The sequence below is a fragment of the Aspergillus campestris genome (assembly GCF_002847485.1).
Source record: "Aspergillus campestris IBT 28561 chromosome Unknown P168scaffold_4, whole genome shotgun sequence".
NCBI classification, from domain to species: domain Eukaryota; kingdom Fungi; phylum Ascomycota; class Eurotiomycetes; order Eurotiales; family Aspergillaceae; genus Aspergillus; species Aspergillus campestris.
Genome location: NW_020194339.1, coordinates 1,715,847 through 1,742,485, shown reverse-complemented (window position 1 = coordinate 1,742,485; position 26,639 = coordinate 1,715,847). Strand labels below are relative to the sequence as shown.

The window sequence follows — 26,639 nt, the reverse complement described above, 5'->3', positions numbered from 1 at the left end:
GGGCTTAGGGAGTATGGGTGCGCCAAATGCTCCCTGGGTTCATGGCAGTCTTCACTACAAAAGGATGGCTTATATATTATGATGACAAGTATTGAATATTTCCTGAACTTTTCATTTCTATAAATGAGATAATACACAGGATGGGCGTAGATGGATATATAGTACAAATGGTAATGACACAGATGGGAATCGGCTCCAGAGAAACCAACTCGAGAGATTGATCAAATAGGAAGCGCAAAACACATCATGGGGATCGGATATTCGCATTTTGATACAAAGGTGAACCAGATAGCTGTAGGTGAATGGGAGGGTCAATGCAGGGCTGGTCGTAAAATACAATCAAGTGAATCGTCGAGGATTTAAAGCCTCGCATAGACCTTGGCCGTCTGTCGCGTCTTCTTATTGACCCAGTAGCCACAAGCCAGAGGACGAGCCATCGTCCTGAACGTTCAGCGTACCAGGCTGGCTCTGACAACACTAAGGGACCTCGGTTAAAACGGAGGGTCTCCTTATTTCTTGCCAGCCATCTGGTCTTGGATGGCCTCCATGCGCTCACGCATGGTCAGCCCCGCAGCAAAAGCCGGATCATTGAGGTTGTCCACCGTCGTAGGCGAAGCATGGCCCCAAACCTTCCAGTCGGTTTCCTCGCCGACCCAGCGGAGTTTCTGGATGACAATGTACTCGGTGCAGTCCTGCTGTTTGGCGGGGGCGACTTCTTCGACCTCGTTGGCTGGCGTCTGCTGGCCTCGCTGGGGCCGCACCTTGGATTTCCCGGTGGATTGCCGGCTCGTGATGCGAACCACCACCTGGCGGACGCCCGAATCCGGGAGCTCGGGGATCTGGGTCGCGCGGTCCGAGACCACACGGATGCCGGTCAGGAACGTCGACGGCGAGCGGATATACTTGTCCAGATGCCAGGTGACCTTTTCATCCTTGGGACGGGTGCTGATCCGCGTGCCGAGGTTGTTCGCCAGACCGGTACAGCACGTCTTGCGCAGTAAGGGGAGGTTTCCACTGTTGTGCGAGAGGCTGCCTTAGTATGGGTCCATCCACAGTAATCCGGCCACAGCATTCCAGGGAGGAGAGGCTTACTCGGCGAATGCAGTATACATGCGCTGGTGGAGTTCGCCAGCGACCTGTCGGCGCTCCTTCAGTCGGAGGGGCAATCCTTTGTTTACCCATTTACAGTAGGCGAGAAGTCTGGGATCGTTAGCCCACGGTCACTCCACAACCCAGCTTGAGCGTCGAAAAGCGCACCCCAGAAAGTTTTGAAATCCCGTCTTCAGCCACAGCCACTCTAATCGCAAGCGCTCCGCCGGCTGGTGAAAGATCGACGGCATGTCCCGCCAGAGCTGTCGAACGTATGTGCCGGGCAACAGCCCAATATCCTGCGGCAAGTCCGCCCGCGACAATTCCCGACCGCGGGTTTTCGTACTCGGTTGTGCCGGTTGTTTCACCGAGAAGTTCTGGGGCATCCCCCGCATGTTTCCCATGCCATGTTGGGGAGAGTTGGAAAAATGCCTGCACTGGGAGGCCGCGGAGACGAAAGCGAGAGGACCGGAAGAGCGCTGGGAAAGGACATTGTTGGATCGGAAGGTCGATACCAAGGGACCCTTGGCAAGTGACGAAGCCATTTCGAACTGCGGGCCACCGACTAGACCAGAAAATGTCGTCGTATGAGGGGTGGGGAAAGAAGAAGACGAGAGGACGCGCCGAAGTGAAGATGCAAATAATTCTCATGATCGGATCGAGATCCGCGGGCGGGTCACGTGAGGGACGGCCGGCTGCGTGCCTAAGGTACCCACGACACTACCTTAAACTCACCTCCGTCTCTCTCTCTCCTCCTCTTTCTTTCCTATCTCACTCCTCTTCCTCTCCACTCTCCCCTCGGTTCGGTTGTTTAGGGTGTCGAATATCTTCAACTCAGTGGCTATCTCCCTCTCAACAGGGTCCGTCTGTGGGAATCTTTCCATTCTTTCTAGCCATCGACATTTCCCCTCTCCATCCTCCCATATCACACCAACTGGTCTCCTGTGAGCCAGTTCTCTTGACTTCGTTCCTCCATTCCCTTTCGTGGACGGATTGCGCAACGGCTGCATATGCCGTAGAGAAAGGCTGGCTCCTTCTCGTGATGCTGCAGTTCCTCTACCCTTCTCCCTGCACTCCCGGTCGTCTGAACCTGACCTGATCCCTTCCCGTCCGGCCGTCAACTCCCGGACCAATCCACTGTCACCTGTCCCCGCGCGATTCTGGAACCCTTCGCTGGATTTCCAGGATAAAGTTAGAGACGTGGCTTCCCCCGCCTACACGACTTCCACCGCGGCCCCGCCATTCCCCGCCCCCTCGACGTCCCACCTTCCCGGCCATAACGATGCCGAGCACGCGACCACAACCTCCACCCTGCACCCGCGGGTCGCAGTCATCTTGGGGGTGGATCGGAAGTGGTACCTGCCCCTGATAATCTGTCGCGCATTGAGTACGGTGCCGGCGGCGTGGTGGGGGCTGCGGTGCGCCTTCACCTTCCTGGCCGAACTGCTGCAGATCCGGCCAGGCATGGGACGCGAGGGATGGACGGCGGCGATAGTGGGGAGCGCTGGACAAGAATGGGATGTGGAGAGGCGGTTTCGTGTGACGGAGGTGGCATTAGCGATTATGTGGGTGAGTTATCATTCACTATCATCCACTTGAGCGATACGGAGACTAATTGTTCAGTGCTGTGCATCCGCCTATCTTTCTTATTTTTTCGCCGATTGTATGATGTCTCGATGGTATGTCATCCGATCGGTCGTCTTGTTTCAACTTCTGACCGAACAGGCTTTTGAATTATACCCCGCCCGCCGTTGTTATTCGTCTTCTCACTACCAATGGATTGATCGCCTACATTTCGTCTTGGGTGTTGTATCTGTCTGGCGCTTCGTCTGATCCGCGTCTTCTCCTTCCGGCCTGGATTTCCATTACAACGGTACCTGTCTCCCCCCCGGTGAATATCAAATATGATCTAACGAGTGATAGACTCTCACGTTCGTCTATCACGCAACGCAAAACCACGCGACGATCAAACGCGAAACCACAGCATCCTTGCTGGTGTTCTCGGTGGCCAGTTTTGTCAGCACGTCCTTACTGCTACTTCAACTCCACCTGACGCGCGAGAACGAGCCGGAAGTTCCGGTGTTTGTGATTACGCGGAAGCTGTGGAGCTGGGCGTTGGCCATCTTCTTGCGGATGCGCGTGGCAGACGAGCGAGCCATGGGAGAATTGTAGTGTTTTTCTGATTTGTATCGATTATTGTGTCTCCCATACCCTGGCCCTTTCCTATTTCCCTGATTTCGTCCTTCCTTTATTTCCTTCTTGTACTGCTGTTATTACAATCCTTACTGTTTCGCGTGGGATACACTTGTTGAGCAAGATGGTCCTAACTAAGTCTGTATATATCACCATCAAGCGTTGATTTCACTACACTCTACTGCAATGGGCTCTCTACCGTAAACAAGCTCTACCATAATAACATACCCACACAATTAATAAAGAGTCAACATTCCATTCTATATCTACACCAGTAAAACATAAATAATAATAAAAAAGAAAGAAAAGTTACACCCCCCTCTCCTTACACCAACGCTCCACCTCCCGCGCCAACTTCTCCCTCTGATCGCGCACCATCTCCATCATAGGCTCGACCTGTTTCTGGTACACCGCATCATACCCGGTCAATCCGTCGGGACCCTTCCCACCAGCAGTCTTCTGCGGCGCCAGGTACGTATCATACAGCGAGAGCATCATATCCATAACAGCGGAGAGCTGATTAGGGAGCCACTGTCAAACACACACATTAGCATCTATCACCACACCCCCAAACCAAAAACAGGGTAAATCAGAAAGAAGGAACATACAGTAACAATCGGACTCCCCCCCGTAGCAGTCGGATGCGGCGTCCTGCGAATAATATACTCGCGGGCAAAAAGCCAATGCCTCCACCGGAAGCTACGCACATGGTTCAGCGTCTTCAGGAAGCAGATGGCGGTTTCCGTGTCGCGGACGGCGAAGGCGCGGATGTCCAGCTCGGCGCACTTGGCGTTCATGTGGGCGAGGAATTCGCGGTGCGGGAGGGGGCGGTAGGCGCGGAATTCGTGCAGGATTTTGGTGAGGGGGGTGGAGGGCATGGGGATTTGGAGGAGGTGGTCTAGGAGGGGGATCTTCATTCTTATTAGCTTTTTTCCTAACGCCTTTGCTGGATAGAGAGGAGGGGAGCGAGGGAAGGAAGGGAGGGGCATACCATGCTGTCGTTGGCGCCGCTTTCACCCCGGAAGTTGAGACGATTGTCGTCGAGGACGCCTTCGTAGATGACTCCATTGGGGAACATCGACTGGGAAGTGATTCCGAAGATGAAGACTCTGAAGGAGAGGTATTCGCCGGGTTTGGAGTTTGCCCACATATCTGTAGTCATAGTTAGCTCTGTATATGAACATAGAGGTAATGTATATATATATATATATGTATAAGGGGACATACCCTCCATAGCAGCCTCAATCTTCTCCATAGCAGACAAAATCTCTCTAAACCCATCATTAACATCCGACCGGGGTCCACCCTGCTCGATGGTATCGACGATCTTGATAGCGCCAGCGATGAGACTGCCCGACCACTTGACCATGTCGACGTGGGTGAGGATGAAGCCGGCCTCGGAGCTCTTGGGGTCGAGACCGTACTCAAAGGCACGGACTAGACGGAGGTTGTCGTACTCCAGGCCTTTGGCGTTGTCGGCGACGTTGTAGTTGAAGAGGGCGTATGATGCGGCGTAGGACATGAAGGGGGGGATGTCGAGGCTGTTATCGTTAGTTATATTTATCGAAGATATCAAAGGTAGATATCATAGAGGATATCCAAGGAGGGTAGCAAAGGGAAGATATCCAAGAAGTATATCCAAGGGTAGGATATTAGAGGGGAAAACATACAGCTGAGCACACCGATACATAGGAACAGCAATAGCCCTCGGCAACACATCCCTCCCAAACCCATACCCCTTATCAGCACTACAATTCCAGCTCTCCCAGCAAGGCTCAAGCAGATAAGCCGACGCCAGGAAAGTGTAGTCCCTGAAGACAGCAGTAACGGTATACAAATCCGGAGCACCGTCCTCAGTAACCAGCTTGTCCACCTCATCCGTCAGGTCCGGGAATCCCGCCTGGACGGTAGGGCCCAGCTCATAGGTAGCCAGCAGACCCGGGGAGCCGTCGGCCTTGCGGACGGGCATACGGTCGAGCAGGGCCATTAGGGGCTGGAAGGCTTCTGGGAGGTGGGTGGGACCCATACGATAGGGCATGAAGCCTGTGGATGTGGTGATTGTGAAGGGGTCTAGGGACTGGGGGAGGGAGGCTGGGTCATCGTGGATGTGAGGGAAGTGTTGGGTGGTGGTGGATTGGGGAGATAGCTTGGAGGGAGACATGGTGATGGACTGGATGACTGGGGATAGGGAAGATAGAAGAAAGTAGGAAAAAAGAAGTGAGAGAGATGTCTGGGGAGATGTCTGAAGAGCAGAGAGAAAGAGAAATCTGCCGGAAAGGAGGCGATTCTTATAACCCTGAGAGGCCGGTATCAATTCCGGCCTCAAGGATGCCATTACGAAAGAGCCAGAGAAATCCATGTCACATGGCCGGACTGCTAGTCAGGGGCTATACAAGGTGTCCTAGCCTATATATCAAGTCTTCCCCATCCCCTCTCTCCCATCCGAAGCCATTCCCAACTGCCCATGCTGAAGTCCACTTCATGATGCCTTCAACTGTTCCATATCAAATCAGGGCAAGACACGGTCACGGGAACACGCTAATCCCAATCCAGAGAGCCGTCCCCCGTGACCGCAAACCCCGTGACCAGTGATCGACATCGTGAATAACCCAAATGAACACCGGAATGCTGAGAAATGGCCAAGTGGATGCGCGTTGCAATCGGAGGTCTCCGTGTCTCCATTCCCCCCATTTTTGTGGCTGAATGATTGGGTAGGGTTCTCTGGTCCAGCCCGATTTAACGTTTGTTAGTCACGGCAGGCCGGAATTCGACCGGCCTCCGATTCTAGCCGATTTTTTGGTTTCTTCCGATTGATCGGCTGTGCATTATGCATCCGTGTATGAGTGGGCGATGCTATACTTGCATGTACACTGTTCAGATACTCTACTCTATTTACTCCACTCTGAATACTCTCAATATGCTGTCAATATATGATTTATTTTGGACATGTTTGATTGACATAAATATACAGATAGATATAGTACATGCAATGACATAATGCAGGTATCGACATGTCCTGCGTCTAATCACGAAGCGCTTCGATATCGTCCACCTATACTCGTTAGCACATCTAACCATCCTATACTGAAATGGAACTCACCTCCTTGACAGCCTCGGTGGTCAACACAATCGGGCTCTCGTCTCCAACGCACACACTGTCCTCGATGCGGATCCCGATGCCGCGGAATCGTTCGGGCCATCGATCGCTGTCGGGAACGTAGACCCCGCTGGAGGTTGTTAGTTGCCAGGAACTCAAGTTTCAAAAAGGGAGGAGGTACATACGGTTCAATGGTGATGCACTGCCCCGCCTTGAGGCTGTAACTTCTCGAATAACCCGGGCAATCGTGCACGTCCAGTCCGACGTAGTGTCCGAGGTGGTGGGGGAAGAGGATTCCCATGGCCTGGTTAATTAGTATGACATTCATTACATCAAGCAGAAAACGAAAAGGAAAGAAAAGAAGCATACATCACTCGATACGTCAAATCCAAGCTGCTGCAAATTCTCCCTCAACCCGCTCTCCGCCACCGAATGGAGTCGATCCAGCGACAGGTCGGCGTCCTCCCGGCAGAGCGACACGCACTTGCGATGGACGTCCAGCACGGCATTGTACAGATCGCGCTGGGGGTCGGAGAATTTGCCATTCACGGGCCACGAGCGCGTGATGTCCGAGATGTAGGTTCCGGCTTCCTGTAACTAGTTAGACATCGTCTGTCATGTTGCTGTATATACGCACTCCGCCTCCGTCTACCAGCACCATGTCTCCTTGTCTGTGGTTTGGTCAGTCAGTACATAATTTACCGTACGAGTAAGGGTAAGGCCTTTCATACCGTAAGACGTCATCGTTCCTCGTATAGTGGATAGCCAGAGCATTCTAGAACAATCAGCTACGATCCCCTCTCTGCGAGGAAGTAAACCCACCGAACCACCCGCAACAACAGGCACAAACGCACTGCCATCACAGCCATTCTTCTTAAAGTTATATTCCAAGAAATTAGTAAGATCCTTCTCCATGGTAAAAGTCTGGCGCATCGACTCGGTAAAGGCACGACCCGAAGCCTGGCCCACGCGACGCATCTGCACCACCTCGTCCTCGCTCTTGAACACGCGCATCTCGTTGAGAATAGGACGCAAAGGCTTGGTCTTGCGGTGGTCGACGATCTTCTTCAGCTTGTCAGACGCCCCCATGGGACCGTACAGATACCGATGCAGGGAGGATCGGCCGGTGTTGAAGGCGGGGATGTCGGTGTAGATCTCGGTCGCGTCGCCAAGGATTTTGGGGAGGATGTCGCCGATGCGTTCGATGTCGCCGGACTGTACACAAGCGTCAGCGGCATCCTTCGGTAGTACGGCCAGAAATGGAGAACCTACCTCGTCCGCGTTGAAAACATCAATAGCAGCCTGCGTGCCCGATCGCGCACCGTCCCACAGCTCCGCGCGGGGATCTTTCCCGCGCACGTAGAGATGGAAAATATGGTTATCACCGGAGCCGTCATTGACTGCGAATATCAGCGCCCTACCCCATGCACCTTTCCACGTAACTCGTTGACAATCTCACCGATTATAGCCAACGCATTGGGTTCGTCGAAACCTATCAGATAAACAGAAGTCAATTAAAGGTTTTCTCCGCAGACACAACACAAACAAACCGGTGAGGTAAAAGAAATTCGAATCCTGTCGGTACTGATTGAAGATCCCCGACGCGCGATAGGTCACCTCATTGGCAGCCAGCACAGCGACGGCATTTTGGGGGAGTTTATTGGCGAGTCGCGAGCGGCGCTGGGCGTATTCCAGGGCGGTGATACCGGGGGTTACTGATCAGTCAATATATATTCTTGTTCTCAACATCGCCATCGCCTCATAGTATCAGACAGGGAACACACATTCTCCAGGTTGTAAAAGGTGAGGATGCGTCTCGTGGAGCGGCTGGCCGAACTTGAGCTCCGCGGCGGAGACGTAATGCGAGACGGAGCGGACGGGACATGCGACGGGCGAGCGTCGGAGGAGGGCGCGAGGGATGACGGGGGTGGAAGAACGGAGGGAGCGGGGCCATTGACGGCAGAGGGATCTGCATGCCGATATGGTGGAGCGAGACATGGCTTGGACGATGGTGGAGAGTCGGATCAATTCTTGAACTGGAGGTGAATTATTGCAGTCAAACTGATGATGATGGACAATGTTGATTACTAATGATGCAGATAAGCTATTCTGCCTCAGGCTGCGCCCTTTCGGAGACTGCGGCCAATCAGGGATGCTGACAGTGATCTGATAGGTTGATATCGCCTTGATGATAGATGGGTTAATTGATCAGAAGAGCTTCATTGATCGGATAGACCGGTACGATAGCGGTGATACAGAAGAAGGTTACAGAAGAGGGGTTGTGACGTGGTTGAGTGGGAGGTTGAGGACTATATATAGAGGTATACTCTGTATACTCTGTATACTCGACTATATATTCACTGGTCTACCACGCAGTCTATACAAATCCATACTCTACTCAAATACTCATCCAACAATACATCTACATCTCCATTGGTACATATCTAATTATCTATAATACAAAATGGGCCGAACCCTCACCTACCCCAAACTCCCCTTCAACACAGTCAACCGGCACAACGACCGAGGTATACCCCATCCATACCTCCATCTATACCCACCTATCCCCACCTCAATATCACAACATCACAATCTAACTAGATAAACAAAAAGCAACCTACGACCTCCGCACAATCCACTCCATAATCAACACCACCCAGGTCCTCCACGTCTCCTTCAACACCGGCTCCATCAACAATGACAACCCTTTCCCCGCAATCCTCCCCATGATCGGCGCAATGGGTTCCTTCGAGTATCCCTCTGCCGATATCAACGAGCCGATGGATTGTTACTTGCATGGGTATGTTAGTTCGCGGGTTATGAATCTTGCGCGGGCTGCATCTGCATCTGCATCTACCCTCCCATCTGCAGTATCAACAGAAACAGCTGCAACAGCAACGGCAACAGATAAAGGCCTCCCGGTCTGCATAGCCGCCAGCAAACTCGACGGGCTCATCCTCTCCCTAACCCCCAACAGCCACAGCTACAACTACCGCTCCGCCATTCTCCACGGGCACGCAAGCCTCGTCACCGACGAAGCAGAGAAACTCTACGCCATGCGGCTCATGACCGACTCCGTCGTGACCGGACGATGGGCTGCAACGAGGGTTCCACCCGACGGGGCGGAGATGGCGTCGACGGCTGTGTTGAGGGTGAGGGTCGTTGGAGGCAGTGGGAAGATCCGCGACGGGGGCGTGTCGGATGAGAGGAAGGATAGTGCGGATGAGAGTGTTACGGGGAGGGTGTGGACGGGGGTTGTGCCTGTTTGGGAGACGTTTGGGGAGCCCGTTCGCGATGGGGATGGGAGGGTCGGTGAGGTGCCCGGGTATTTGGCGGAGTTTGTGGAGGGGAGGAATGCGGAGAATAGGGCTTATGCTGAGGGGGCGGTGTATGCGTCTGAGCAGAAGGATTAGTGATATGTAATAGATATATCATTGGTATCATTATCGTTATCGTATGGTATGGGGTAGTATGTCCAGACTGTGTACATGATAGTTACACCCCCCACGTCCCCGTCAACACCTTGTTCGTCCGCGTCATCTGCTCGTGCGTTCGGAAGACCACCCCGTTTTCGCCGTCCTCGACCCCCTCGAACACCCCGAACTCGTACTCCAAGACATCGATCAGCGCCAGCGCTTGGTCGATCCCCATGCTGTGTCCGATGAACCGCAGACACCCGATCACCCACTTGCGCATCGGGTGCTGTCGGTCCTCTGTCGCCCCCGCCAGTACTAATGGCCAGAGAAGCATCAGCCCGCCCAGGTAGCTTTGGTGCACGGGGAAGTAGAGCGACGGCTTGGTCGTGAAGTTGTCCACCCCAAAGTGGAACGGTACGCTGGCGCAGATGTCCGTCGCTACCTGGCGGCTGGTGCCGCGGATGCGCGAGCAGTGGCTCTGTAGCTCTGCTGGCACTGTCGCTCCTGTGGCTAGCCGCCGCAGGCAACTTAGGATGATCTCGCTGACGATGATCCGCGCGCACCGGTACTGGTTCCACGTGTTACAGATCCAAAGGTCGCTGTATATGTGGTGTCGGTTGTTCCACGGCGCGGGGCCCCATCCCATCGTCACTGCCACTGGCGTCGGGTCTTCCACTGTCGTATAGAGGAATTCGGCCGGGAGGCTGGCCAGCCAGGCCATTAGCTCCGCTTCGATCGCGTACGCCGCCGTCAGGATCTCGCCCTGATCCGCCAGGACCTTGCAGTTGATGTCCGCCCGCAGATTGGATAACCGGCCGGCGATGCTGATCAGTCGGTCGGAGTAGGCCTCGGCGTGTGGCCGCAGGAACATGGCAATTTTAGAGCATTCGAGTACGGGTTGCGGTACTCGGGCTCCTTTTTGGAGGCAGCTGACGATCTGCGATGGTTAGACTTGCGTCAATCAATTGGGTGGGGGGAGGGGGAGGGGTACAATTTGGAAACGGAGTTGGATGAACAGTTTGAGTCCATCCTCGTCCTGAAGCTGTTCGGAACCTCGGAGTTCGAGCAGCGCCGCGGCTCCGTAGATGTGACTCGTCCATTTCTCGATATTCCGAGGCGCTCGACTCGTGACGACCTACACCCAATTAGTCAACCAAAAAAATCTATCTCTGGAGATATCTGGAAAGCGTACTTCAAAAATAGCGAGCAACAAGACCGCCGCCAGAGTAGGGTTGGTTTTTGCCTCCTCCTCGTCCATGACGGCCGTAGTGAGCAGCTGCAACGCATAGCCATACTCCTTCTCGGCGGTGACCTGCATGTTGGCGGACTGGCGGATGCGCGACAACATGGCCGTTCCCACCGAGATTAGACCCGCTTTCATGGCCTGGTGACTGGGGGAGCCACCACCCTGCACCCAAAAGTCGGGGGCGAAATCCATCATCCAAAAGGTCCCGGGCCACGAGTTGGAATGCAGAAAGAAACAGATCGCTTCGTTGTCGTTGAACTGGTACGAGGGCTGCATCGTCAGCCGCGGAGAGGGCCCCACGAGCGGGGACAGCGCCTCATCGGGCGGCGACGATGATGGCAGGATGTCTTTGACATCCGACCGGTCGTTAAAGTCACTAGGAACAACCCCAGGTGGTGGCCCCGGGGGGACCGCATCAGAGCTGCTGGTGCTGGGAGACGGGGAGACCCGACGTGGGGACTTGCGCGAGGGTTTGGCGCGGCGCGAGCCACCAGTCCGGGCTTTTCGCACGACCTGTTGACTCTCATCGCGAAACATCAACGACAGTTGGTCGCGATACCCCGGACAGGTGCGGTTCCCCTTGACGCACTGGGAACAGGTCGGGCGGGCCTGGTCGCATCGGATCTTGCGCGATCGACATTCGCCGCAGCCTTTACTCGGCTTCCCGCAGAACACCATACTGAAACGGGTGGGGCTGCAGGAGTTGGTATGTGGTGTCACACGCGACCCGTCCGTGCAGTGGGTTAGGACGGTTACACTTGACGCAGGGGGCGGGAAGGGGCGTGTGGTATGTTATCAGGGGGTTATCTCGTGGGTTTGAATATGGGGAATGATGAATAATAGGGGGATGGTTCCAACGTGCGGGGGATGGATGGTTACTCGAAGGGGTAAACAATGCGACACGGAGGGTAGAACCGTTGTTGATTTAGTTGCCTTAGTGGCTTGGAGAGGGGGGAGATCTCATGGGAAGTAGAGAACAGCATCCATGACGGGATGGAGATGAAGATGACAGGATAGCCAGACGGATGAAGATAGATGGAGAGATGGAAGAACGATGAACAGGAGAAAGAAAGAAGAAGAAGAAGAAGATGAAACCGAGGAGAACCTGAAAGACGAGGCAGATCCATGGATGCCGGCCTGGGTGCCTGGCTGCCTGGGGCGAAACCCCACATTTCACCCCAACAATTCAGGTTTCTTACCTAATCTGCACAAAACTTGGATACATGAGTCATTCTATTTACTCTAGAAGTATGTACTCTAGTATCTAAGAAGTCTCTACTAGATCTATATCTTCCCCTGACGCTTGAGAAACACAGACCCCCCCGGCTCCCAAATCCCCACCGGATCTGATGGGCCATGCTGATCTCTAGGTTCAGCTCGTCCGCCCACGTCCACACCAGCCCGGGATTCTTCTGGAATCCCCGACCCACTAGGACCACATCGAGTCCATCCTTCTCGAGGAGCGACTGCGCCAGATGCGCCGAGTCGATCATGCCCACCGACCCCACGTAGATCTTGTCGCCCACGGCTTTCTTCACCGCCGCCGCAAAAGGCGCCTGGAAACCAGGACGGGCGTGGATGTGCTGGTCGGCGTGCACGCCGCCGCTGCTGACGTCAAGCAGGTCAACCGTCCCGCTGTCGGCCAGGTCCTTAGCAAACCGCACCGTGTCCTCCAGCCGCCAGCTGGGCAGATCCGGCCGGGACTCCTCCAGCCAGTCGGTGGCCGACACGCGCAGGAAGACGGGCACCGTCGGGGGCACGGCGTCGCGCGTGAGCTGGGCGATCTCGCGACTCAGCCGGGTGCGGTTCTCGAAGCTGCCGCCGTACTCGTCGGTGCGGGAGTTGACCGCGGGCGAGAGGAAGGACATGAGCAGGTAGCCGTGGGCGTTGTGGATCTCGATAAAGTCGGCCCCCGCCGCGACGGCGCGTTTGACGGCGGCCACCCACTTGGTCTTGAGATCCTCGATGTCCGCCGTGGTCATGGCTTTGGGGGTGGGGAAGCGATCGGTGAAGGGCTTGTCGGAGGGACCCTTGACGCGGTCGGGCCATCCGCCGACTTCGGCGACGGCGGTGTCGTTGAAGGACAGCCAGGGGGCCACAGTGGAGGCCTTGCGGCCGGCGTGGGCAATCTGCACGCCGACCTTTTGGTTTTGACTGTGGATGAACTCAATGACCTGGCGCATGGGTTCGATCTGCGAGTCCTGCCAGAGCCCGGCATCCTGCGGGGTAATGCGGCCCTCGGGCTCGACTGCGGTGGCTTCAATCATGATGAACCCGGGTCCGCGCTGGGCGATGCCGCCCAGATGGGCCATATGCCAGGCCGTCAGGTGGCCATCGTCGGCGGAGTATTGGCAGAGGGGGGATAGCTATTGTATACTGATCAGTCATTGTACTGGAGAAGAGGGAAAGGGACGTAGTATGAGGAGGACATACGCCAATACGATTCTGCAGGGTGAGACCGCGGATGGAAAGTGGCTGGAAGAGTTTGGGAGGCGATTGGCCATCGGATTGGGGATTGGCGGCGGTTCCTGCGGGGGGATCCTGAGCGGGGGTGAAGTATGAGATATTGGGAGCGGGCTTGTTGTCGATGATGGGGGCGGGATTGGGCATTTTTATAGGTATATATGTATATATAGATGGATGTATATGTATATGTATATAGTATATGTAGCAAAAATCTATAGAGAAAGAGATGTAGGAAAGATGGCAGAAGATATAGGAATGAGGAGAGTGGAGTAACTCGATGATGTGAGGGATTGATTAGAAATCAGTTAGTTTAGTAGAACTTCTGCAGTCAGGTGATGTTCTGGGAGTCCGACAAGATATCCAAACTAGACAGAATCAATGTAGATCAAGATCATTGAGTATTAGTAGAGAAGATTCCTCCATTGATTGTCTATCTGTGTTTCGGTCTGTCCCAGGGCGTCATCGACAACGGATGAGGTCATTGTGTTCTGAGGCAGTCGTATACCATATACAGTACTGGATCATATACATGATTTACCCATAGCCAGTAGATATAATACTCTCAATGAATCCAACAATAGAGCAAATCCAATCCATTATCCATTATCCATCTATATCTAATCCATCTAATCATCTCGAGATCTGGTGTGACCGTGATCTTATCGCCATCCTTATCGCTATCTTATCAGGAACAAACACGCCAAGCCACTAACCCCAACCGGGCATTCCGCGGTCCACACCTCAGGCCGAGCTTTTTTTTTCTTCCGATGAGTCAAACTTGAAGCTGCAAATTCCGGATCTTCCCCAGACTTCACTTCTTCCACTTTCATCAATCAGCCCTTTTACGCTTCCTACATCAGTCTCCCACCTTCATCATGAAAGGAAAGATCTGTGTCGCCTTCAGCGGTGGTCTGGACACCAGCATCATCTGTACGGATGTCGTCCCTTGCTGATGCTGTCCCTCACTAACCACACCGCCTAGTGAAATGGCTCATCGATGAGGGCTATGAGGTTGTTGCCTTCAGTAAGTCAATTCTCTTCAAGCAGATATATATCTATGTCTACAATGCTGTGAACGATACTAATAATGTGTAGCTGCCGACGTTGGCCAGGAAGGTACTGCGATCCGACTCTCCCGAATCTCGTTTCACACACTGACCCCTCCACCCCCACTATTCAGAGGACTTCGATGCCATCCGCGAAAAGGCCCTGAAGCTCGGTGCCGTCAAGGCCGAGGTTGTCGACCTCCGTCGTAAGTAGTTTCGACGTCACAAATTGATGGGAAAAATGTCGCTCACCTGGAGTTAGGGGAATTCGTCGAGGAGCTCTGCTTCCCCGCCATTGCCTGCAACGCCATCTACGAGAACGTCTACCTGCTCGGTATGTTATCCTGAACCATTCAACCAAACCACAATGTCCCATACTAACATGAATAGGCACCTCCCTGGCTCGTCCCGTCATCGCTCGTGCCCAGATTGATGTTGCCAAGGTTGGTGCTTGATTGCCCCCCCCCCCTCTGGCCAGGAATTCCTCGTCCGGCTCACCGCTTCTTTTCCTACCCAACAGCGCGAGGGCTGCTTCGCCGTCTCCCACGGCTGCACCGGTAAGGGTAACGATCAGGTCCGTTTCGAACTGGCCTTCTATGCCCTGCAGCCCGACATCAAGGTCATCGCCCCGTGGCGCGACCCCGTCTTCTACGAGCGCTTCGCCGGCCGTAACGATCTGCTGTCCTATGCCGCCGAGAAGGACATCCCCGTCACCTCCACCAAGTCCAAGCCCTGGAGCATGGACGAGAACCTGGCCCACTGCTCCTACGAGGCCGGTATCCTGGAGGACCCCAACGTCACCCCTCCCGAGGACATGTGGAAGCTCACCCAGTCCCCTCTGACCGCCCCCGATCAGCCCGAGGACTTCACCCTCCACTTCGAGAAGGGTTACCCCGTCAAGCTCGAGTACACCGAGGGTGGCAAGCCCAAGGTCGTCACCGACGCCGTCGAGCTCTTCCTGGCCGCCAACACCATCGCCCGCCGCAACGGTGTCGGCCGTATCGACATTGTCGAGAACCGTTTCATCGGCATCAAGTCGCGTGGTTGCTACGAGACCCCTGGTCTCACCTGTCTGCGCGCTGCTCACGTGTATGCCTCCAATCATTCTTTTCTTTCTTTGTTTCATCGGCTGACCCCGCAGTGACCTCGAGGGTCTGGTGATGGACCGTGAGGTTCGTGCCCTGCGCGACCAGTTCGTGACCTACAACTACTCCAAGGTTTGTCTCCTATTCCCCCCTTCTTGTCTAGACCACCACTAACGAGATAGATCCTCTACAACGGTCTGTACTTCTCGCCCGAGCGCGAGTTCCTCGAGGACTCGATCAAGTCCTCGCAGAAGTCCGTCAACGGTGTGGTCCGCTGCCGCGCCTACAAGGGCAACTTCATCGTCCTGGGCCGCTACTCCGAGACCGAGAAGCTGTACGACATGTCCGAGTCCAGCATGGACGAGATCGGTGACTTCGCCCCCACCGAGACCACCGGTTTCATCGGTGTGTCTGCCATCCGCCTGAAGAAGTACGGCCAGATGAAGCAGGCTGCCGGTGAGAAGATGTAAATTAGTGATCCAATTGGTTTTTGACTAGGATAATTGACATGATTCAATGAATTTCCAATTCAAGGGTGTTCCTCAGGGATATCCTCGTGGAAAGATGGAAGATGAAACAAAATATAAAAAGTGAAGAAAGGATTCTGATTTTTGAGCTTGTCATGTGTAACGGTATAGAAAGAAAGGGAATGATACATATCCATGCCTGAAGCAACTAGCATGTAGTCCAGTCTCACCTCGATGTAGTCCGTTCCCAGACTAGTCTATTCATGACATCAGCCTCGCATGAATAAGCCTGACGAACAACAAAGCCGGGAATCAATCAACTCCCTGCTCCCAAACCAGGGTGATATACACCCTTTTATTGTGTTCTGAATAGTGTGAAATACCAACAAAAGACCACCATGTAGGGCGGCGCCCCGCACCCGCCTTAGGGCTTATACCGCCAAGACAAGCGTGGTAGGCAGGGCACTTCAACAAAGGGTAATGATCCAACCAGCGAGATGGATCGATCGCCCTTGCCTTGCGTAGGTCAGATAGTAGCGTCGTATCCACCCCCCTCCCCCTACTAGGCTTATACTTGACTGTGCGCTGTGCAGGGCGAAGTAAAGATGTTGCATGGAAAGTGTATCACCATAATACAAAGGATCTACGGCGTGGCTTGCCGGATACATTATAGATCCCTGTTCGAGGAGGGCAGAGCGGTCCACCGGACTCTGCACCGCCAAGGTGTTTTTGCTATTTTCGAAACAGTTTCACCCTATGATGGTGGCCTGGGTGGAGACTATATCCCGCTTGTCCAACGCAGACTGGCTGTGTCGGAACTGGTATGCTTTTTGTTGACCCATGACAATATTAATCACAATACTAACGTGATCAACTACTTGTTGTTGATCTTGTGCGGCGAGGCTCCACGAGGTGGGGAGGTGACTGGGGGGTATTTGAATGGATTTGGGCCCCGCATTTTGAGAAGCAGTAGTTCTGTCTGACAGATCACTGTCGTTATCTTCTTTTTGATACCTCGCGATGCGTGTCTTCTCTTGCTTGTCGGTGGCGGCAGTGTCGGTGTTCGCCTTGTTGGGCGCGACGTCTGCTGCGGACAATCCCCCGAAGTACAGCCCGATGTTGAACAGGGACATGCACGCCGGGTCGCTCACCATCCAATACCAGACGCCTGACTTGCATGGAAAGAACTGGGTGGGTTTGTACCCCCTGAATGAGGGCCCTGTCCAACACCGTAAGGATGGGGAGTCGTTGATGTGGAAATATGCGCCTCGCAACGATGGTATTCTGTGGTTTGACGTGAGCTCTCTGGCCGCCGGTAATTACACCGTGTATTTTCTCGCCAAGGACGGCTATTCGTGGTTGACGGACCCGATCGATATCACGCTGTCAACCTACCCCGAGATTTACTTCCCCGTGGCCGAGGCGACCTTGCGCAATGGCCGCCAAGGCGAGGCCTACGAGGCTCGGCTCCACGGCCTCCTTCTCGGCAAGCATGAGAAGAACGTCCGCTTCGAAAAGATGGAAGGGGATGACTGGATCACGGTCCACGCGGACGGCACCCTCCAGGGGATCCCGAGCCAGGCGGGGCCTTCCCACGTCACGGTGCGCGGCGTGGCGGAGAACGACGTGACGTCGACGATCAAGCTGACGATCCCGGTGCGTGAAGGTGCCAAACGGCTGCTGGACAGCGTGCGGACGATGTCCTTGAACATCTGGCACGGCGGCGCGGAGCTCAACGATGCCCTCACCAAGCAGCTGTGGGTCATTCTTAAATCCAATGTGGATGTGGTGGCCTTGCAGGAATCGGAGAATGGAGCCGCCACCCGGATCGCCACCGCGCTGGGGTGGGACTACTGGGAGAGCTCGTTCAGCGTCAGCATCCTCAGCCGATACCCCATTGTGCAGAAATACGGCGCCGTCTCTCGGTCTGGCGCCGCCCGGGTCAATCTCAACGGCGAAAAAGCGGAAAAGATCCATCTCAACGTCTGGAATGCTCACTTGGGGTACACCCCGTACGGGCCATATGATGCCTGTCGTGGGGAGAAGGATTGGGCGGGGGTACTGGAAGGCGAGAAGAAGTCCGGCCGTGTCGACCAGATCAACGAGATCATGGCGGGCATGAAACTACATCTCGACGACGCAGACAATGTGCCCGTCCTGCTGATGGGGGATTTCAACGCCCCCTCGCAGCTGGACTATGTTGAAAGTTTGAAGGAGCAACACTGCGGCCTCGTCGGTGTTGAGTGGCCGACGTCCAAGGCACCGCTAGACAATGGCCTCATGGACTCCTTCCGTGAGACTCACCAGATTCCTGCTGCCAACGAGGTGACTTGGTCGCCCTTGTATCCGCGGCAAGACGGCGTCTCGGGTGACTTCGAACCGCAAGATCGCATCGACTTCATCTACTACAAGGGTAAAAAGCTCAAGGTGAAGAAAACTCAGGTCTTCGACCAATGGTCGCCCTCACCGTATCCAACGCATAAAGATAATGGGTGGCCCTCGGACCACAAGGCGGCGTTTGCGGAATTCAACCTGTGAGAGTGACGGCGGCGGCTGGCGGCGTACATGGGGCTTTGGCACGAGAGTATTTTTGATTAGTTTCAATTTGTAATGAATATCCGGATTTCTTCTTGTCCTTGTCTTGGTAGACACTGTTTTGGACGTAGAAGTAGGGTGTATCCTCGACTGGTGAGATAACGTCTCCAATGCCGAGACAATGCATAGGTGGACGTATAGGTGGCCTGCGGGGAAGATTTTCTCTTCTTGCATTCACATTGGACAGCGCATGGGCCTAACTCCGAGGTGCCCCTGTTTTTCTGGTTGGATTACCTGAGAGAAACCAATGGCAACCGGAAGAGGGCGATCCATCGGAGACCTCCGACTCGGTGGGGCTGTAGTATGGAGAGTGATGGATGCTATGGATTGCAGAGAACAGAAATGAGAGAATAGAGTAGACATGAAGAGAGACGCATAGAGGAGAGTAGATGAGAGATGAAGAGATAGAGAGATGCGAGATGAGAAGAGAGAAGAAATTGAAGCAAAAGAGAAGTGAGAAGTGAGAAGAAGAAGAGTGAAGTAGAAGAAGAGAAGAGAGGATGAGGGGCTTATCGTTATCGGCAGGTGATCGGCCTTTATCGTCCTGTCGCGTCCAAAAAAACTACTTAAATCGCCTGTCGCCCTCGTCTTTCTTCTCTTTCCAGTCGATTGTATCCTCTCAAACCAATTCCTGATATATATCTATCTCTCTCTTATTCTGCCCCTCTTACAATACCTACATCATGGCTGTCACTTTCGTCCCCGCGGAGGAGATCGACCGCACCTTCGCCCACTCCACCAACTTGGCCTCAGCCAACCTCAACAGCAAGATCCTCTCCACCTCTAACGAATACTTCGCTGAGGCCAAGAACCTCCTCACTCCCACGCCCCCTATCAACCGTCCCGGAGTCTTCATCCACACCGGCGCCTGGTACGATGGCTGGGAGACCCGTCGCCACAACCCCGAGCCCTACGACTGGGTCGTGATCAAGCTAGGCGTCGCCAGCGCCGCCATCCAAGGCGTCGAGATCGACACGGGCTTCTTCAGCGGCAACTACGGCGAGAAGGCCGAACTGCAGGGCACCTACGCCCCCGCCGACAGCGGCATCACCGACGCCCAGATCGCCGACCCCGCCTTCTCCGGCTGGTCGACCATTCTCCCCGCGCAAGAGCAAGGCCCAACCCAGCGCCGCGGCTACAAGCTCAACGACTACAACCCTGCCTCCCCGACCCCCTACACCCACGTGCGCCTGCTGATGTACCCGGACGGCGGGTTCGGCCGTCTCCGCGTCTACGGCCACGCCATCCCCCCGCCCCCACCGGCCGTCAGCGGGACCGGTGCTCCCCTCGAGGAGCTCTCCTCCGCGCTACTCGGCGGTCTGGCCCTCGCCGCCTCAGACGAGCACTACACCCCGTCGTCGAATCTGCTGCTCCCCGGACGCGGCAAGGACATGGGCGACGGGTGGGAGACGGCGCGGTCGCGCACCCCGGGCCACGTCGACTGGACGGTCATGAAGCTGGGTCTACCTGGGTCGGTGAGCCGCGTCGTCGTCGACACCAAGGACTTCCGCGGGAACTTCCCGCGCCATGTGCGCGTGCACGGTCTGCTCGCCGGCCAGGTCGGTGCCACCGAGGTCCCTGCTCCGGACCATCCGGGCTGGATTGCGCTGTTGGCGGGTGATAAGCCTACCCAGGCGGATACGGAGCATGTCTTTGAGGGTGCGGATCTGGCGGCTGGTGGGGAGGATGCGCGCACTTTCTCGCATGTGAAGCTGACGCTGGTGCCGGATGGTGGTGTTAAGCGGTTGCGGATTTTTGGCCGTCGTGCTGCTGTTTAGGGGATGTTATAAGTAGGAGCTCATGTGAAGTTCATCGCAATGTAAATAGTTTTTTTTCTCTTCATATCAAGCCCTTTCATCGATTTTTGTAGTGAAGAATGGTAATCATTGAAAAAGCAGAAGAAAAAGAGAGTAAATAAGCAGGATCAAAATTCAATAAGATTCGTATAATACACCGAGAAAGAAAGAAATAAATAAAGAAAAAGCAACATCCAATCCAACCAAACCCAGATATAGTAAAAAAAAATACAATAATTAACAAGCCAAGATTTTTGCAACCATCGCTAGCAATGTCGACCTGACATAGATATCTGGCTGGAAGGGGGCATAAACATAATATAATGTACATGTACACGCCGTCAGGGTTCGCAGAAAGATCGACTCTCTGGGCCAAACGCAACCGTTTCCATTAAGAAAAAAGAGAAGAGAGGGAGAGAAGGCTGGTTTCCTTTTTCTAAAACACAATTCAACGCCGTCAATGATGCAAATCGAGAAGACTCGTGATTTGGGAAGTCACGCAGAATCATATCTCGCCGTGGATGTTGGGAACTTTGAGGGAAAAGAGAATCGCGCGCGCGCGCGCGCTCTAGTATTCGTAGCGAGACGACGATCGCTGCTCGAATCGCGAGCTGGACTGTCTTTGAGGGCGACCGTAGGAACGCTCGTTGGAACCGGAGTCGTAGCGGGACCCGTTCATCCGGCTGTTGCCGCCAAACGTACGCGACAGGCCGCCGCGGGTGGAGGAGTCATCGCGGGAACGACGGTTGCCACCCCGCTCGCCGCCGCGCGAGCCGCGCGAGCCACTGTCCTCGAACCGGGGCAGGGTCTTGAACAGATGGCCGTGACGACCGAGCTCCTCCATGGCCTGCACCCGGGCGCGGACCGACGGGAAGGAACCGCCCAAGACGGCGTTGTGGGCGCGCCACGCGCTGCTTCGCAGTTGGAGATCGACGCGGGACATGGCCTGGCGCACCTGTCTCATCGACTCGAGACCCACGTTGCGGGCCTCGTTGTCGGCATTCTCGCTTTCAGCCTCCATCAGGTCGACTTCAAGGGTGGGGGCGACCAGGGACCGGTCCTTGGTGATCGGGAGGCCCTGGGTCTTGGAGGAAAACGGTCCCCTCTCACCGTGGTGGAGGAAGACCCAGCCCTCGCCCGCTTTATCGGCGCGACCCGTGCGACCCAGTCGGTGAACGTAGGTCTCCGCATCCCGCGGGGCGCCCATTTGGAGCACGTGGGTCACGTTGGGAAAGTCCATGCCGCGGGCCGTCACGTCCGAGGAGAAGAGAATGGCCTCCTTATCCGCGCGGAAGGAGTTGGCCACGGACGACCGCTTGCCCTGCGTGAGGCGCGAGTGGATCTCGTAGATGGGCAAGCGGCCCAGCGGGTGGGGTCCAAAGCCTTCGGCGTCGACGGAGAGGTGGTTGAACACTTCGCAGGCCAGGTTGACCTGGGCCGTGGTGTTGAAGTACACGATAGCCTTGAAGGGCATCGAAGTGGGATCCGCGCGGGCGCGGGCCATGTCGGTCTTGATGAGTTCGAGAAGGGCGGGCAGTTCGTGGACGTAGCTGTCCAGATGGACCACCTTCTGGGGCACCTTGAGATGGGTGGGCACTTCATCCTCGCGCACGGTCTTGATGAACTTGAAGCTCGGCTTCATGGTGCGACGGACCATGGTCATGACCTCGCGCGGCACCGTGGCCGAGAACAGAAGCGTCTGGCGGTCGACCTGGCTGGGGTCCGGCAGGAGTTGCTGGATTTTCAGGAGCTCTTCCGCGAATCCCTGATCCAGCAGGCGATCCGCCTCGTCCAGCACCAGGGTCGACAACTTGGGCACGGTGATGCCACTCGACGGATCGGACAGGATGTCCTGCAGGCGGCCCGGGGTGCCGACCAGCAGGTGGCACCCGTTGTACTGAATGTCTCGCAAACCGGCCCTCTTCTGCGTGCCACCGACGGCGGTCTTCACCTTGAGCCCCGTGCCAAAGGCCAGCTTGGTGGCTTCCGCGGCAATCTGTTCCGCCAGCTCGCGGGTGGGAGAGATGATGATGGAGCGAATGTCGACAGGCGAATTGCGCGATCTCGACCTCATCGCGCCCCGGGGGGACCTGGAGACCGAGGGATCCTCCATCAATCTCTGCATCACCGGAAGGAGAAATCCAAGTGTCTTTCCGGTACCCGTCTTTGCGTGCGCCAAGCTAGAGAAGGGAACCAGGTCAGCGAGATTCAAACACAGGGGGAATTAAGGGAGGGGGGGAGGCAAAGGTCCACATACACATCGCCACCTTGCAGAATATCTTGGATGGTCTGACTTTGAACATCCGTCATGGTCTCAATCTTCATCCTCTGATTGATGGTTCGGACGATCTCCGGATCAACCAGGCCCCGTTCGGCCAGCTGGGAGAAGTGCGTGAGTCGCGAGGAAACGGCGGGATCGAGGACATCCGGCTGGGCCTGAGCCTCTGCGACGGCCGAAAGGAAAGTCGACGACGAATGGAAGGACGAACAAGCGATGCGCGGGGCCGCAGCGATCGAGGGAGAGCGCCATTGCACGCGTTGAGGAAGCGAGCGGACGGACTGGGCCTGGGGGGACGCAGCGCGCACCGCATGGGCGACGCCGAATCGGCGAAACGCGCCGAGCATGATGGGTGATCGAAGGTAGGATAGATCAGGATAACGAGGGAGCACAGTATAATCCACACAAGATTAAAATATCCGAATTCCAACAAACAATGATGAAGAAAGACGGAAGAAGAAGGAGGGAGATGAAAAGGGGGAGAGAAGAAGAAGGATGGATGAGATGAAGAGAGAGAAAAGTAGGAAAATTTCAACCAAAGAGGCAAAAAGAACGGCAGAAAAAATAAATACGGAGATGGGATAGGCAGGCGGTGTGCCAGACTATGCCCATAGTATGTATGACTAATCCGGGTTATGCTCGCCATCTTTGTACAAACAGACAGTTTCTACATTCAAAATCAATTATCGTTGATTACCATGACGCTTTCTTCCCTGGTCTATCTTCATTAACCTGCCCAGGGTATGCTACTCCGACGTCCCCCTCTCGAGATCGTGCACGCGCGACTTGAGAATAGTCACCGACTCGGCGATGGTTCGGGTCATCGTGCGGATCCGTTCCAGCTCCCGACTGCGATTCCGCTCGGCGACCGTGATGGTCTGCCGGATGGTCTCCAATTCCGCCGCCTCCATGTCACTCAATCCCCCCTGGGACTTGGGGCCATGGTCTTTCATGTGCTTGGTGCGCCTGGTGACCTTGGCGATGGCATTGACGAGGGGCAATAAGCCGGTCCGGTGAAAGGTCAGCCAGGACGCATGCTCCGGGGTGGCGCCCTCATGACCCCAGATCAGGTCCATGGCCGCCGCCCGCTCGGCAAACTTCTTGCGGCTGTGGGCTCCGGTCGGGGCGGGGGCCACATTGGCGTCCCAGTCGAATGGCCGGGGCACATAAACGGTGGACGGGTCCCGACTGCTCTGGTCGGACTCTCGACTCCTCTTCCATGCGTTGTACATCGTCCGTTCCTGAAGGCTCATCTCCGCCACGACAATCTCCTCGGGGTTCTGCGGTTGGGGTGGCGCCAGCTTGAGGCCCGTGTACAGCGCCAGGCTGTTGCCACCCCGGACCACCTTGGCGAGATCCTCCATCTTCTGAGCGGTGGTCTCGAGGTCATCGCCATCTTCGGGGATGGGGATGATTCGTAGATCTTGACTTAATGCTAGCAGATCGATGGGATCCAACCCGGCAGCTCCATCCTCCAGGCGATCGCTGTGTTGCTGTTCTTCCCTGTCCCGCTTGGTCTCTCGCGTAGGAAGGTCGGCCGCCATCCCTTGTAGTCAGTTACTTCATGCGTCTTGAGAAGGGTGTAAAAAACCCAATGATGAGAACCCAATGATGGAAACCGAGTATTGCTTGTCAAAACTTTATCGTCAGGTAGGTTTGGGGCTTTTCCCTTGGTCGCCTTGATCAGGTCTAGATGTTTGGAGGACCCGGGTGATCTCGTCCGGATTTATCACGACCGTTTAGCTACTGATCAGGCGTTTCTCACTGTTCTTGATTCTGAGCCCACTGGAGGAGGGATCTTCCCGGTCCGTGGTGGTTATGGCTGTGGCAGTGGGGCTGGTGATTGTCGGAAGAAGAGTTAGAACCGATCAAGTCAGTCCAGTATGGCAAATGGTTCAACAACGTCAACTGATGTTGATCGCGAAGGGTGGTTTGCATGGATTACTAATCCATGCACAACGTCAATCACATGATCCTCATCTTCACGATCAATCCATGGTATACACAGTGTACTCCATACTTCGAGATCAATGATATTATAGCAATCTTGACTGCCCTCTGTCAAGTAATGCTTAATTGAATATCCGAGCCAAGAGTCCCCATCGTACACAGACCGATATGTGGGGCAGTGGAACTGGATAAATGACTCAGCGGATTACCGAATCCCCGGATCGGATTGGATTGACGGTTAATTTCATCATTTTCTCCTCTCGCGTCTTTCGTTCTTCCTCCACTTCTCCACTCATTGTCCCGAATCCTTCTTTCTCTTTGTTTATTTCCCTCGATTTTTTTGTTGTTGTCTTGTTGTGTGGTTGGTTTATTGGAAATTATTCAATTGAGTTGAATTGTCTCATCTATCATCATGTCGTCCAACACCACCCAAAAGCCTCTTCCCTTCCAATACCAGTTCGCTGCTGGCGCCATTGCCGGTGTCTCCGAGGTATGTCCCTCCGAATCAATAGTGTTTATGGAGAGAAAGTGCAGGCTGACTCCTGGGGTTGACAGATTCTGGTCATGTACGCTGTGTCCCCACACCATTGCGCCGCATCGCGCGACCCATCAACCTTGCGCTGACGATACATCACATCACAGGTACCCTCTGGACGTGGTCAAGACTCGAGTGTGCGAAACCCTCCCTACCGGACGATTATCTTGATCGGACGATTCTCAACGGCGAACTAACTGTCGCATAGACAACTGCAGCAAGGCCCCGCGGCCCTGGGTGAGGAAGGATACAATGGCATGTTCGACTGCTTCCGCAAGATCATCAAGAATGAAGGGTACGCTACTTCGAACACACAAGAAGGGAACATCCTATCTAATCCAGTGATAGTTTCTCCCGTCTATACCGCGGTATCACCGCTCCCATCCTGATGGAGGCCCCCAAGCGTGCCACCAAGTTCGCCGCCAACGACAGCTGGGGTTCCTTCTACCGGAACCTGTTCGGAGTGGAAAAGCAGACGCAGGGGCTAGCGACGCTGACGGGCGCGACGGCGGGTGCGACCGAAGCCTTCGTGGTGGTCCCCTTCGAGCTGGTCAAGATCCGCCTGCAGGACCGCGCCTCGGCCGGCAAGTACAACGGGATGCTGGACGTGGTGCGCAAGATCGTCGCGACCGAGGGCCCCCTCGCCATGTACAACGGCCTCGAGTCGACCCTGTGGCGCCACATCCTCTGGAACGCGGGCTACTTCGGCTGCATCTTCCAGGTGCGCGCCCAGATGCCCAAGCCCCAGGAGGGCAACAAGGCCCAGCAGACCCGCAATGACCTCATCGCCGGTGCCATCGGTGGTACCGCCGGTACCATCCTCAACACCCCCATGGACGTCGTCAAGTCCCGCATCCAGAACTCCCCCAAGATCCCCGGCCAAACCCCCAAGTACAACTGGGCCTGGCCTGCCCTCGGCACCGTCTTCAAGGAGGAAGGCTTCGCCGCGCTGTACAAGGGCTTCCTCCCCAAGGTCCTCCGTCTGGGCCCCGGTGGTGGTATCCTCCTCGTCGTGTTTACCGGTGTCATGGACTTCTTCCGTGAGATGCGCGCTTAATTGAGGTTGCTACAGTGATGTATTGCCAATAGAGGAGGGCCGGTGTAATTGATCGCATTAGATTGTGACATATATACGTTTCCAAAAATGAACCAAGTCGAACAACATTTCATACGAGAGTCTTCTTCTCTTTTCCAGCATTTCCTTGTTTATTGATCTCGTTTCAACTTTCCTATCCACTCCACGTTCTAATCTAAAACAGGGACAGAGAGCAAAACAGCATAAATCAAATAATTGCGGGTATGAGCATCTTTGTTTCACTCTTTGTTCGCAAGAGTCCCTCAGGTATCTTCCCATCGGAGACCTACATAGTCCAACAACGT

At 55.0% G+C, this 26,639-nt stretch overlaps 13 protein-coding genes across 13 annotated transcripts; 6 read left to right on the top strand and 7 right to left on the bottom strand.

Annotated features, from left to right (window-relative positions):
- Window positions 1-134: 134 nt before the first annotated feature.
- Window positions 135-1,706, bottom strand: P168DRAFT_326254 (uncharacterized protein). The gene is made up of 3 exons (XM_024841105.1): window positions 1,258-1,706; window positions 1,093-1,200; window positions 135-1,014 (listed from the first exon to the last, which is right to left on the bottom strand). Exons 1-3 carry the CDS (start codon window positions 1,632-1,634, stop codon window positions 510-512), a joined length of 990 nt encoding a protein of 329 aa, XP_024694549.1. The 5' UTR covers window positions 1,635-1,706; the 3' UTR covers window positions 135-509.
- A 17-nt stretch (window positions 1,707-1,723) lies between these two features.
- P168DRAFT_326253 (uncharacterized protein) lies at window positions 1,724-3,482 on the top strand (the record flags this gene model as incomplete). Its single annotated transcript, XM_024841104.1, has 5 exons — window positions 1,724-1,797; window positions 2,109-2,658; window positions 2,713-2,768; window positions 2,815-2,962; window positions 3,013-3,482. The coding sequence occupies 5 exons, from the start codon at window positions 1,724-1,726 to the stop codon at window positions 3,259-3,261; spliced, it is 1,077 nt and encodes a 358-aa protein (XP_024694548.1). The 3' UTR covers window positions 3,262-3,482.
- Window positions 3,483-3,516: 34 nt separating this feature from the next.
- On the bottom strand, window positions 3,517-5,486 carry P168DRAFT_289358 (indoleamine 2,3-dioxygenase family protein). The gene is made up of 5 exons (XM_024836986.1): window positions 4,953-5,486; window positions 4,510-4,823; window positions 4,274-4,434; window positions 3,891-4,193; window positions 3,517-3,813 (listed from the first exon to the last, which is right to left on the bottom strand). Exons 1-5 carry the CDS (start codon window positions 5,441-5,443, stop codon window positions 3,592-3,594), a joined length of 1,491 nt encoding a protein of 496 aa, XP_024694547.1. The 5' UTR covers window positions 5,444-5,486; the 3' UTR covers window positions 3,517-3,591.
- A 748-nt stretch (window positions 5,487-6,234) lies between these two features.
- Window positions 6,235-8,396, bottom strand: P168DRAFT_289357 (aminopeptidase P family protein). Its single transcript, XM_024836985.1, has 11 exons — window positions 8,164-8,396; window positions 7,930-8,094; window positions 7,839-7,871; window positions 7,652-7,779; window positions 7,202-7,594; window positions 7,111-7,154; window positions 7,017-7,050; window positions 6,749-6,970; window positions 6,565-6,683; window positions 6,383-6,509; window positions 6,235-6,334 (listed from the first exon to the last, which is right to left on the bottom strand). Exons 1-11 carry the CDS (start codon window positions 8,375-8,377, stop codon window positions 6,305-6,307), a joined length of 1,509 nt encoding a protein of 502 aa, XP_024694546.1. The 5' UTR covers window positions 8,378-8,396; the 3' UTR covers window positions 6,235-6,304.
- A 447-nt stretch (window positions 8,397-8,843) lies between these two features.
- P168DRAFT_326250 (pyridoxamine 5'-phosphate oxidase family protein) lies at window positions 8,844-9,792 on the top strand (the record flags this gene model as incomplete). The annotated part of the gene is made up of 2 exons (XM_024841103.1): window positions 8,844-8,907; window positions 8,993-9,792. 2 exons carry the CDS (start codon window positions 8,844-8,846, stop codon window positions 9,790-9,792), a joined length of 864 nt encoding a protein of 287 aa, XP_024694545.1.
- Window positions 9,793-9,843: 51 nt separating this feature from the next.
- P168DRAFT_250959 (Zn(II)2Cys6 transcription factor) lies at window positions 9,844-11,916 on the bottom strand. The gene is made up of 3 exons (XM_024834249.1): window positions 10,988-11,916; window positions 10,787-10,930; window positions 9,844-10,732 (listed from the first exon to the last, which is right to left on the bottom strand). Exons 1-3 carry the CDS (start codon window positions 11,717-11,719, stop codon window positions 9,875-9,877), a joined length of 1,734 nt encoding a protein of 577 aa, XP_024694544.1. The 5' UTR covers window positions 11,720-11,916; the 3' UTR covers window positions 9,844-9,874.
- A 367-nt stretch (window positions 11,917-12,283) lies between these two features.
- On the bottom strand, window positions 12,284-13,651 carry P168DRAFT_296246 (NADH:flavin oxidoreductase/NADH oxidase; the record flags this gene model as incomplete). Its single annotated transcript, XM_024838099.1, has 3 exons — window positions 12,284-12,296; window positions 12,356-13,407; window positions 13,475-13,651. 3 exons carry the CDS (start codon window positions 13,649-13,651, stop codon window positions 12,284-12,286), a joined length of 1,242 nt encoding a protein of 413 aa, XP_024694543.1.
- Window positions 13,652-14,293: 642 nt separating this feature from the next.
- P168DRAFT_289354 (argininosuccinate synthase) lies at window positions 14,294-16,300 on the top strand. Its single transcript, XM_024836984.1, has 9 exons — window positions 14,294-14,437; window positions 14,490-14,531; window positions 14,603-14,623; window positions 14,688-14,759; window positions 14,816-14,887; window positions 14,944-14,996; window positions 15,074-15,642; window positions 15,695-15,770; window positions 15,821-16,300. Exons 1-9 carry the CDS (start codon window positions 14,383-14,385, stop codon window positions 16,106-16,108), a joined length of 1,248 nt encoding a protein of 415 aa, XP_024694542.1. The 5' UTR covers window positions 14,294-14,382; the 3' UTR covers window positions 16,109-16,300.
- Window positions 16,301-16,980: 680 nt separating this feature from the next.
- P168DRAFT_289353 (uncharacterized protein) lies at window positions 16,981-18,730 on the top strand. The gene has a single exon (XM_024836983.1). The coding sequence runs from the start codon at window positions 17,126-17,128 to the stop codon at window positions 18,641-18,643; it is 1,518 nt and encodes a 505-aa protein (XP_024694541.1). The 5' UTR covers window positions 16,981-17,125; the 3' UTR covers window positions 18,644-18,730.
- A 584-nt stretch (window positions 18,731-19,314) lies between these two features.
- Window positions 19,315-20,584, top strand: P168DRAFT_289352 (allantoicase). Its single transcript, XM_024836982.1, has one exon. It carries the CDS (start codon window positions 19,384-19,386, stop codon window positions 20,476-20,478), a length of 1,095 nt encoding a protein of 364 aa, XP_024694540.1. The 5' UTR covers window positions 19,315-19,383; the 3' UTR covers window positions 20,479-20,584.
- P168DRAFT_250947 (DEAD/DEAH box helicase) lies at window positions 20,585-23,286 on the bottom strand. The gene is made up of 2 exons (XM_024834248.1): window positions 22,754-23,286; window positions 20,585-22,676 (listed from the first exon to the last, which is right to left on the bottom strand). Exons 1-2 carry the CDS (start codon window positions 23,119-23,121, stop codon window positions 21,065-21,067), a joined length of 1,980 nt encoding a protein of 659 aa, XP_024694539.1. The 5' UTR covers window positions 23,122-23,286; the 3' UTR covers window positions 20,585-21,064.
- A 234-nt stretch (window positions 23,287-23,520) lies between these two features.
- On the bottom strand, window positions 23,521-24,318 carry P168DRAFT_317449 (uncharacterized protein; the record flags this gene model as incomplete). Its single annotated transcript, XM_024840104.1, has 1 exon — window positions 23,521-24,318. One exon carries the CDS (start codon window positions 24,316-24,318, stop codon window positions 23,521-23,523), a length of 798 nt encoding a protein of 265 aa, XP_024694538.1.
- A 654-nt stretch (window positions 24,319-24,972) lies between these two features.
- P168DRAFT_132505 (putative mitochondrial 2-oxodicarboxylate carrier protein) lies at window positions 24,973-26,487 on the top strand. The gene is made up of 5 exons (XM_024832695.1): window positions 24,973-25,214; window positions 25,280-25,290; window positions 25,367-25,396; window positions 25,468-25,554; window positions 25,608-26,487. Exons 1-5 carry the CDS (start codon window positions 25,137-25,139, stop codon window positions 26,314-26,316), a joined length of 915 nt encoding a protein of 304 aa, XP_024694537.1. The 5' UTR covers window positions 24,973-25,136; the 3' UTR covers window positions 26,317-26,487.
- The last annotated feature ends 152 nt before the right edge of the window (window positions 26,488-26,639 follow it).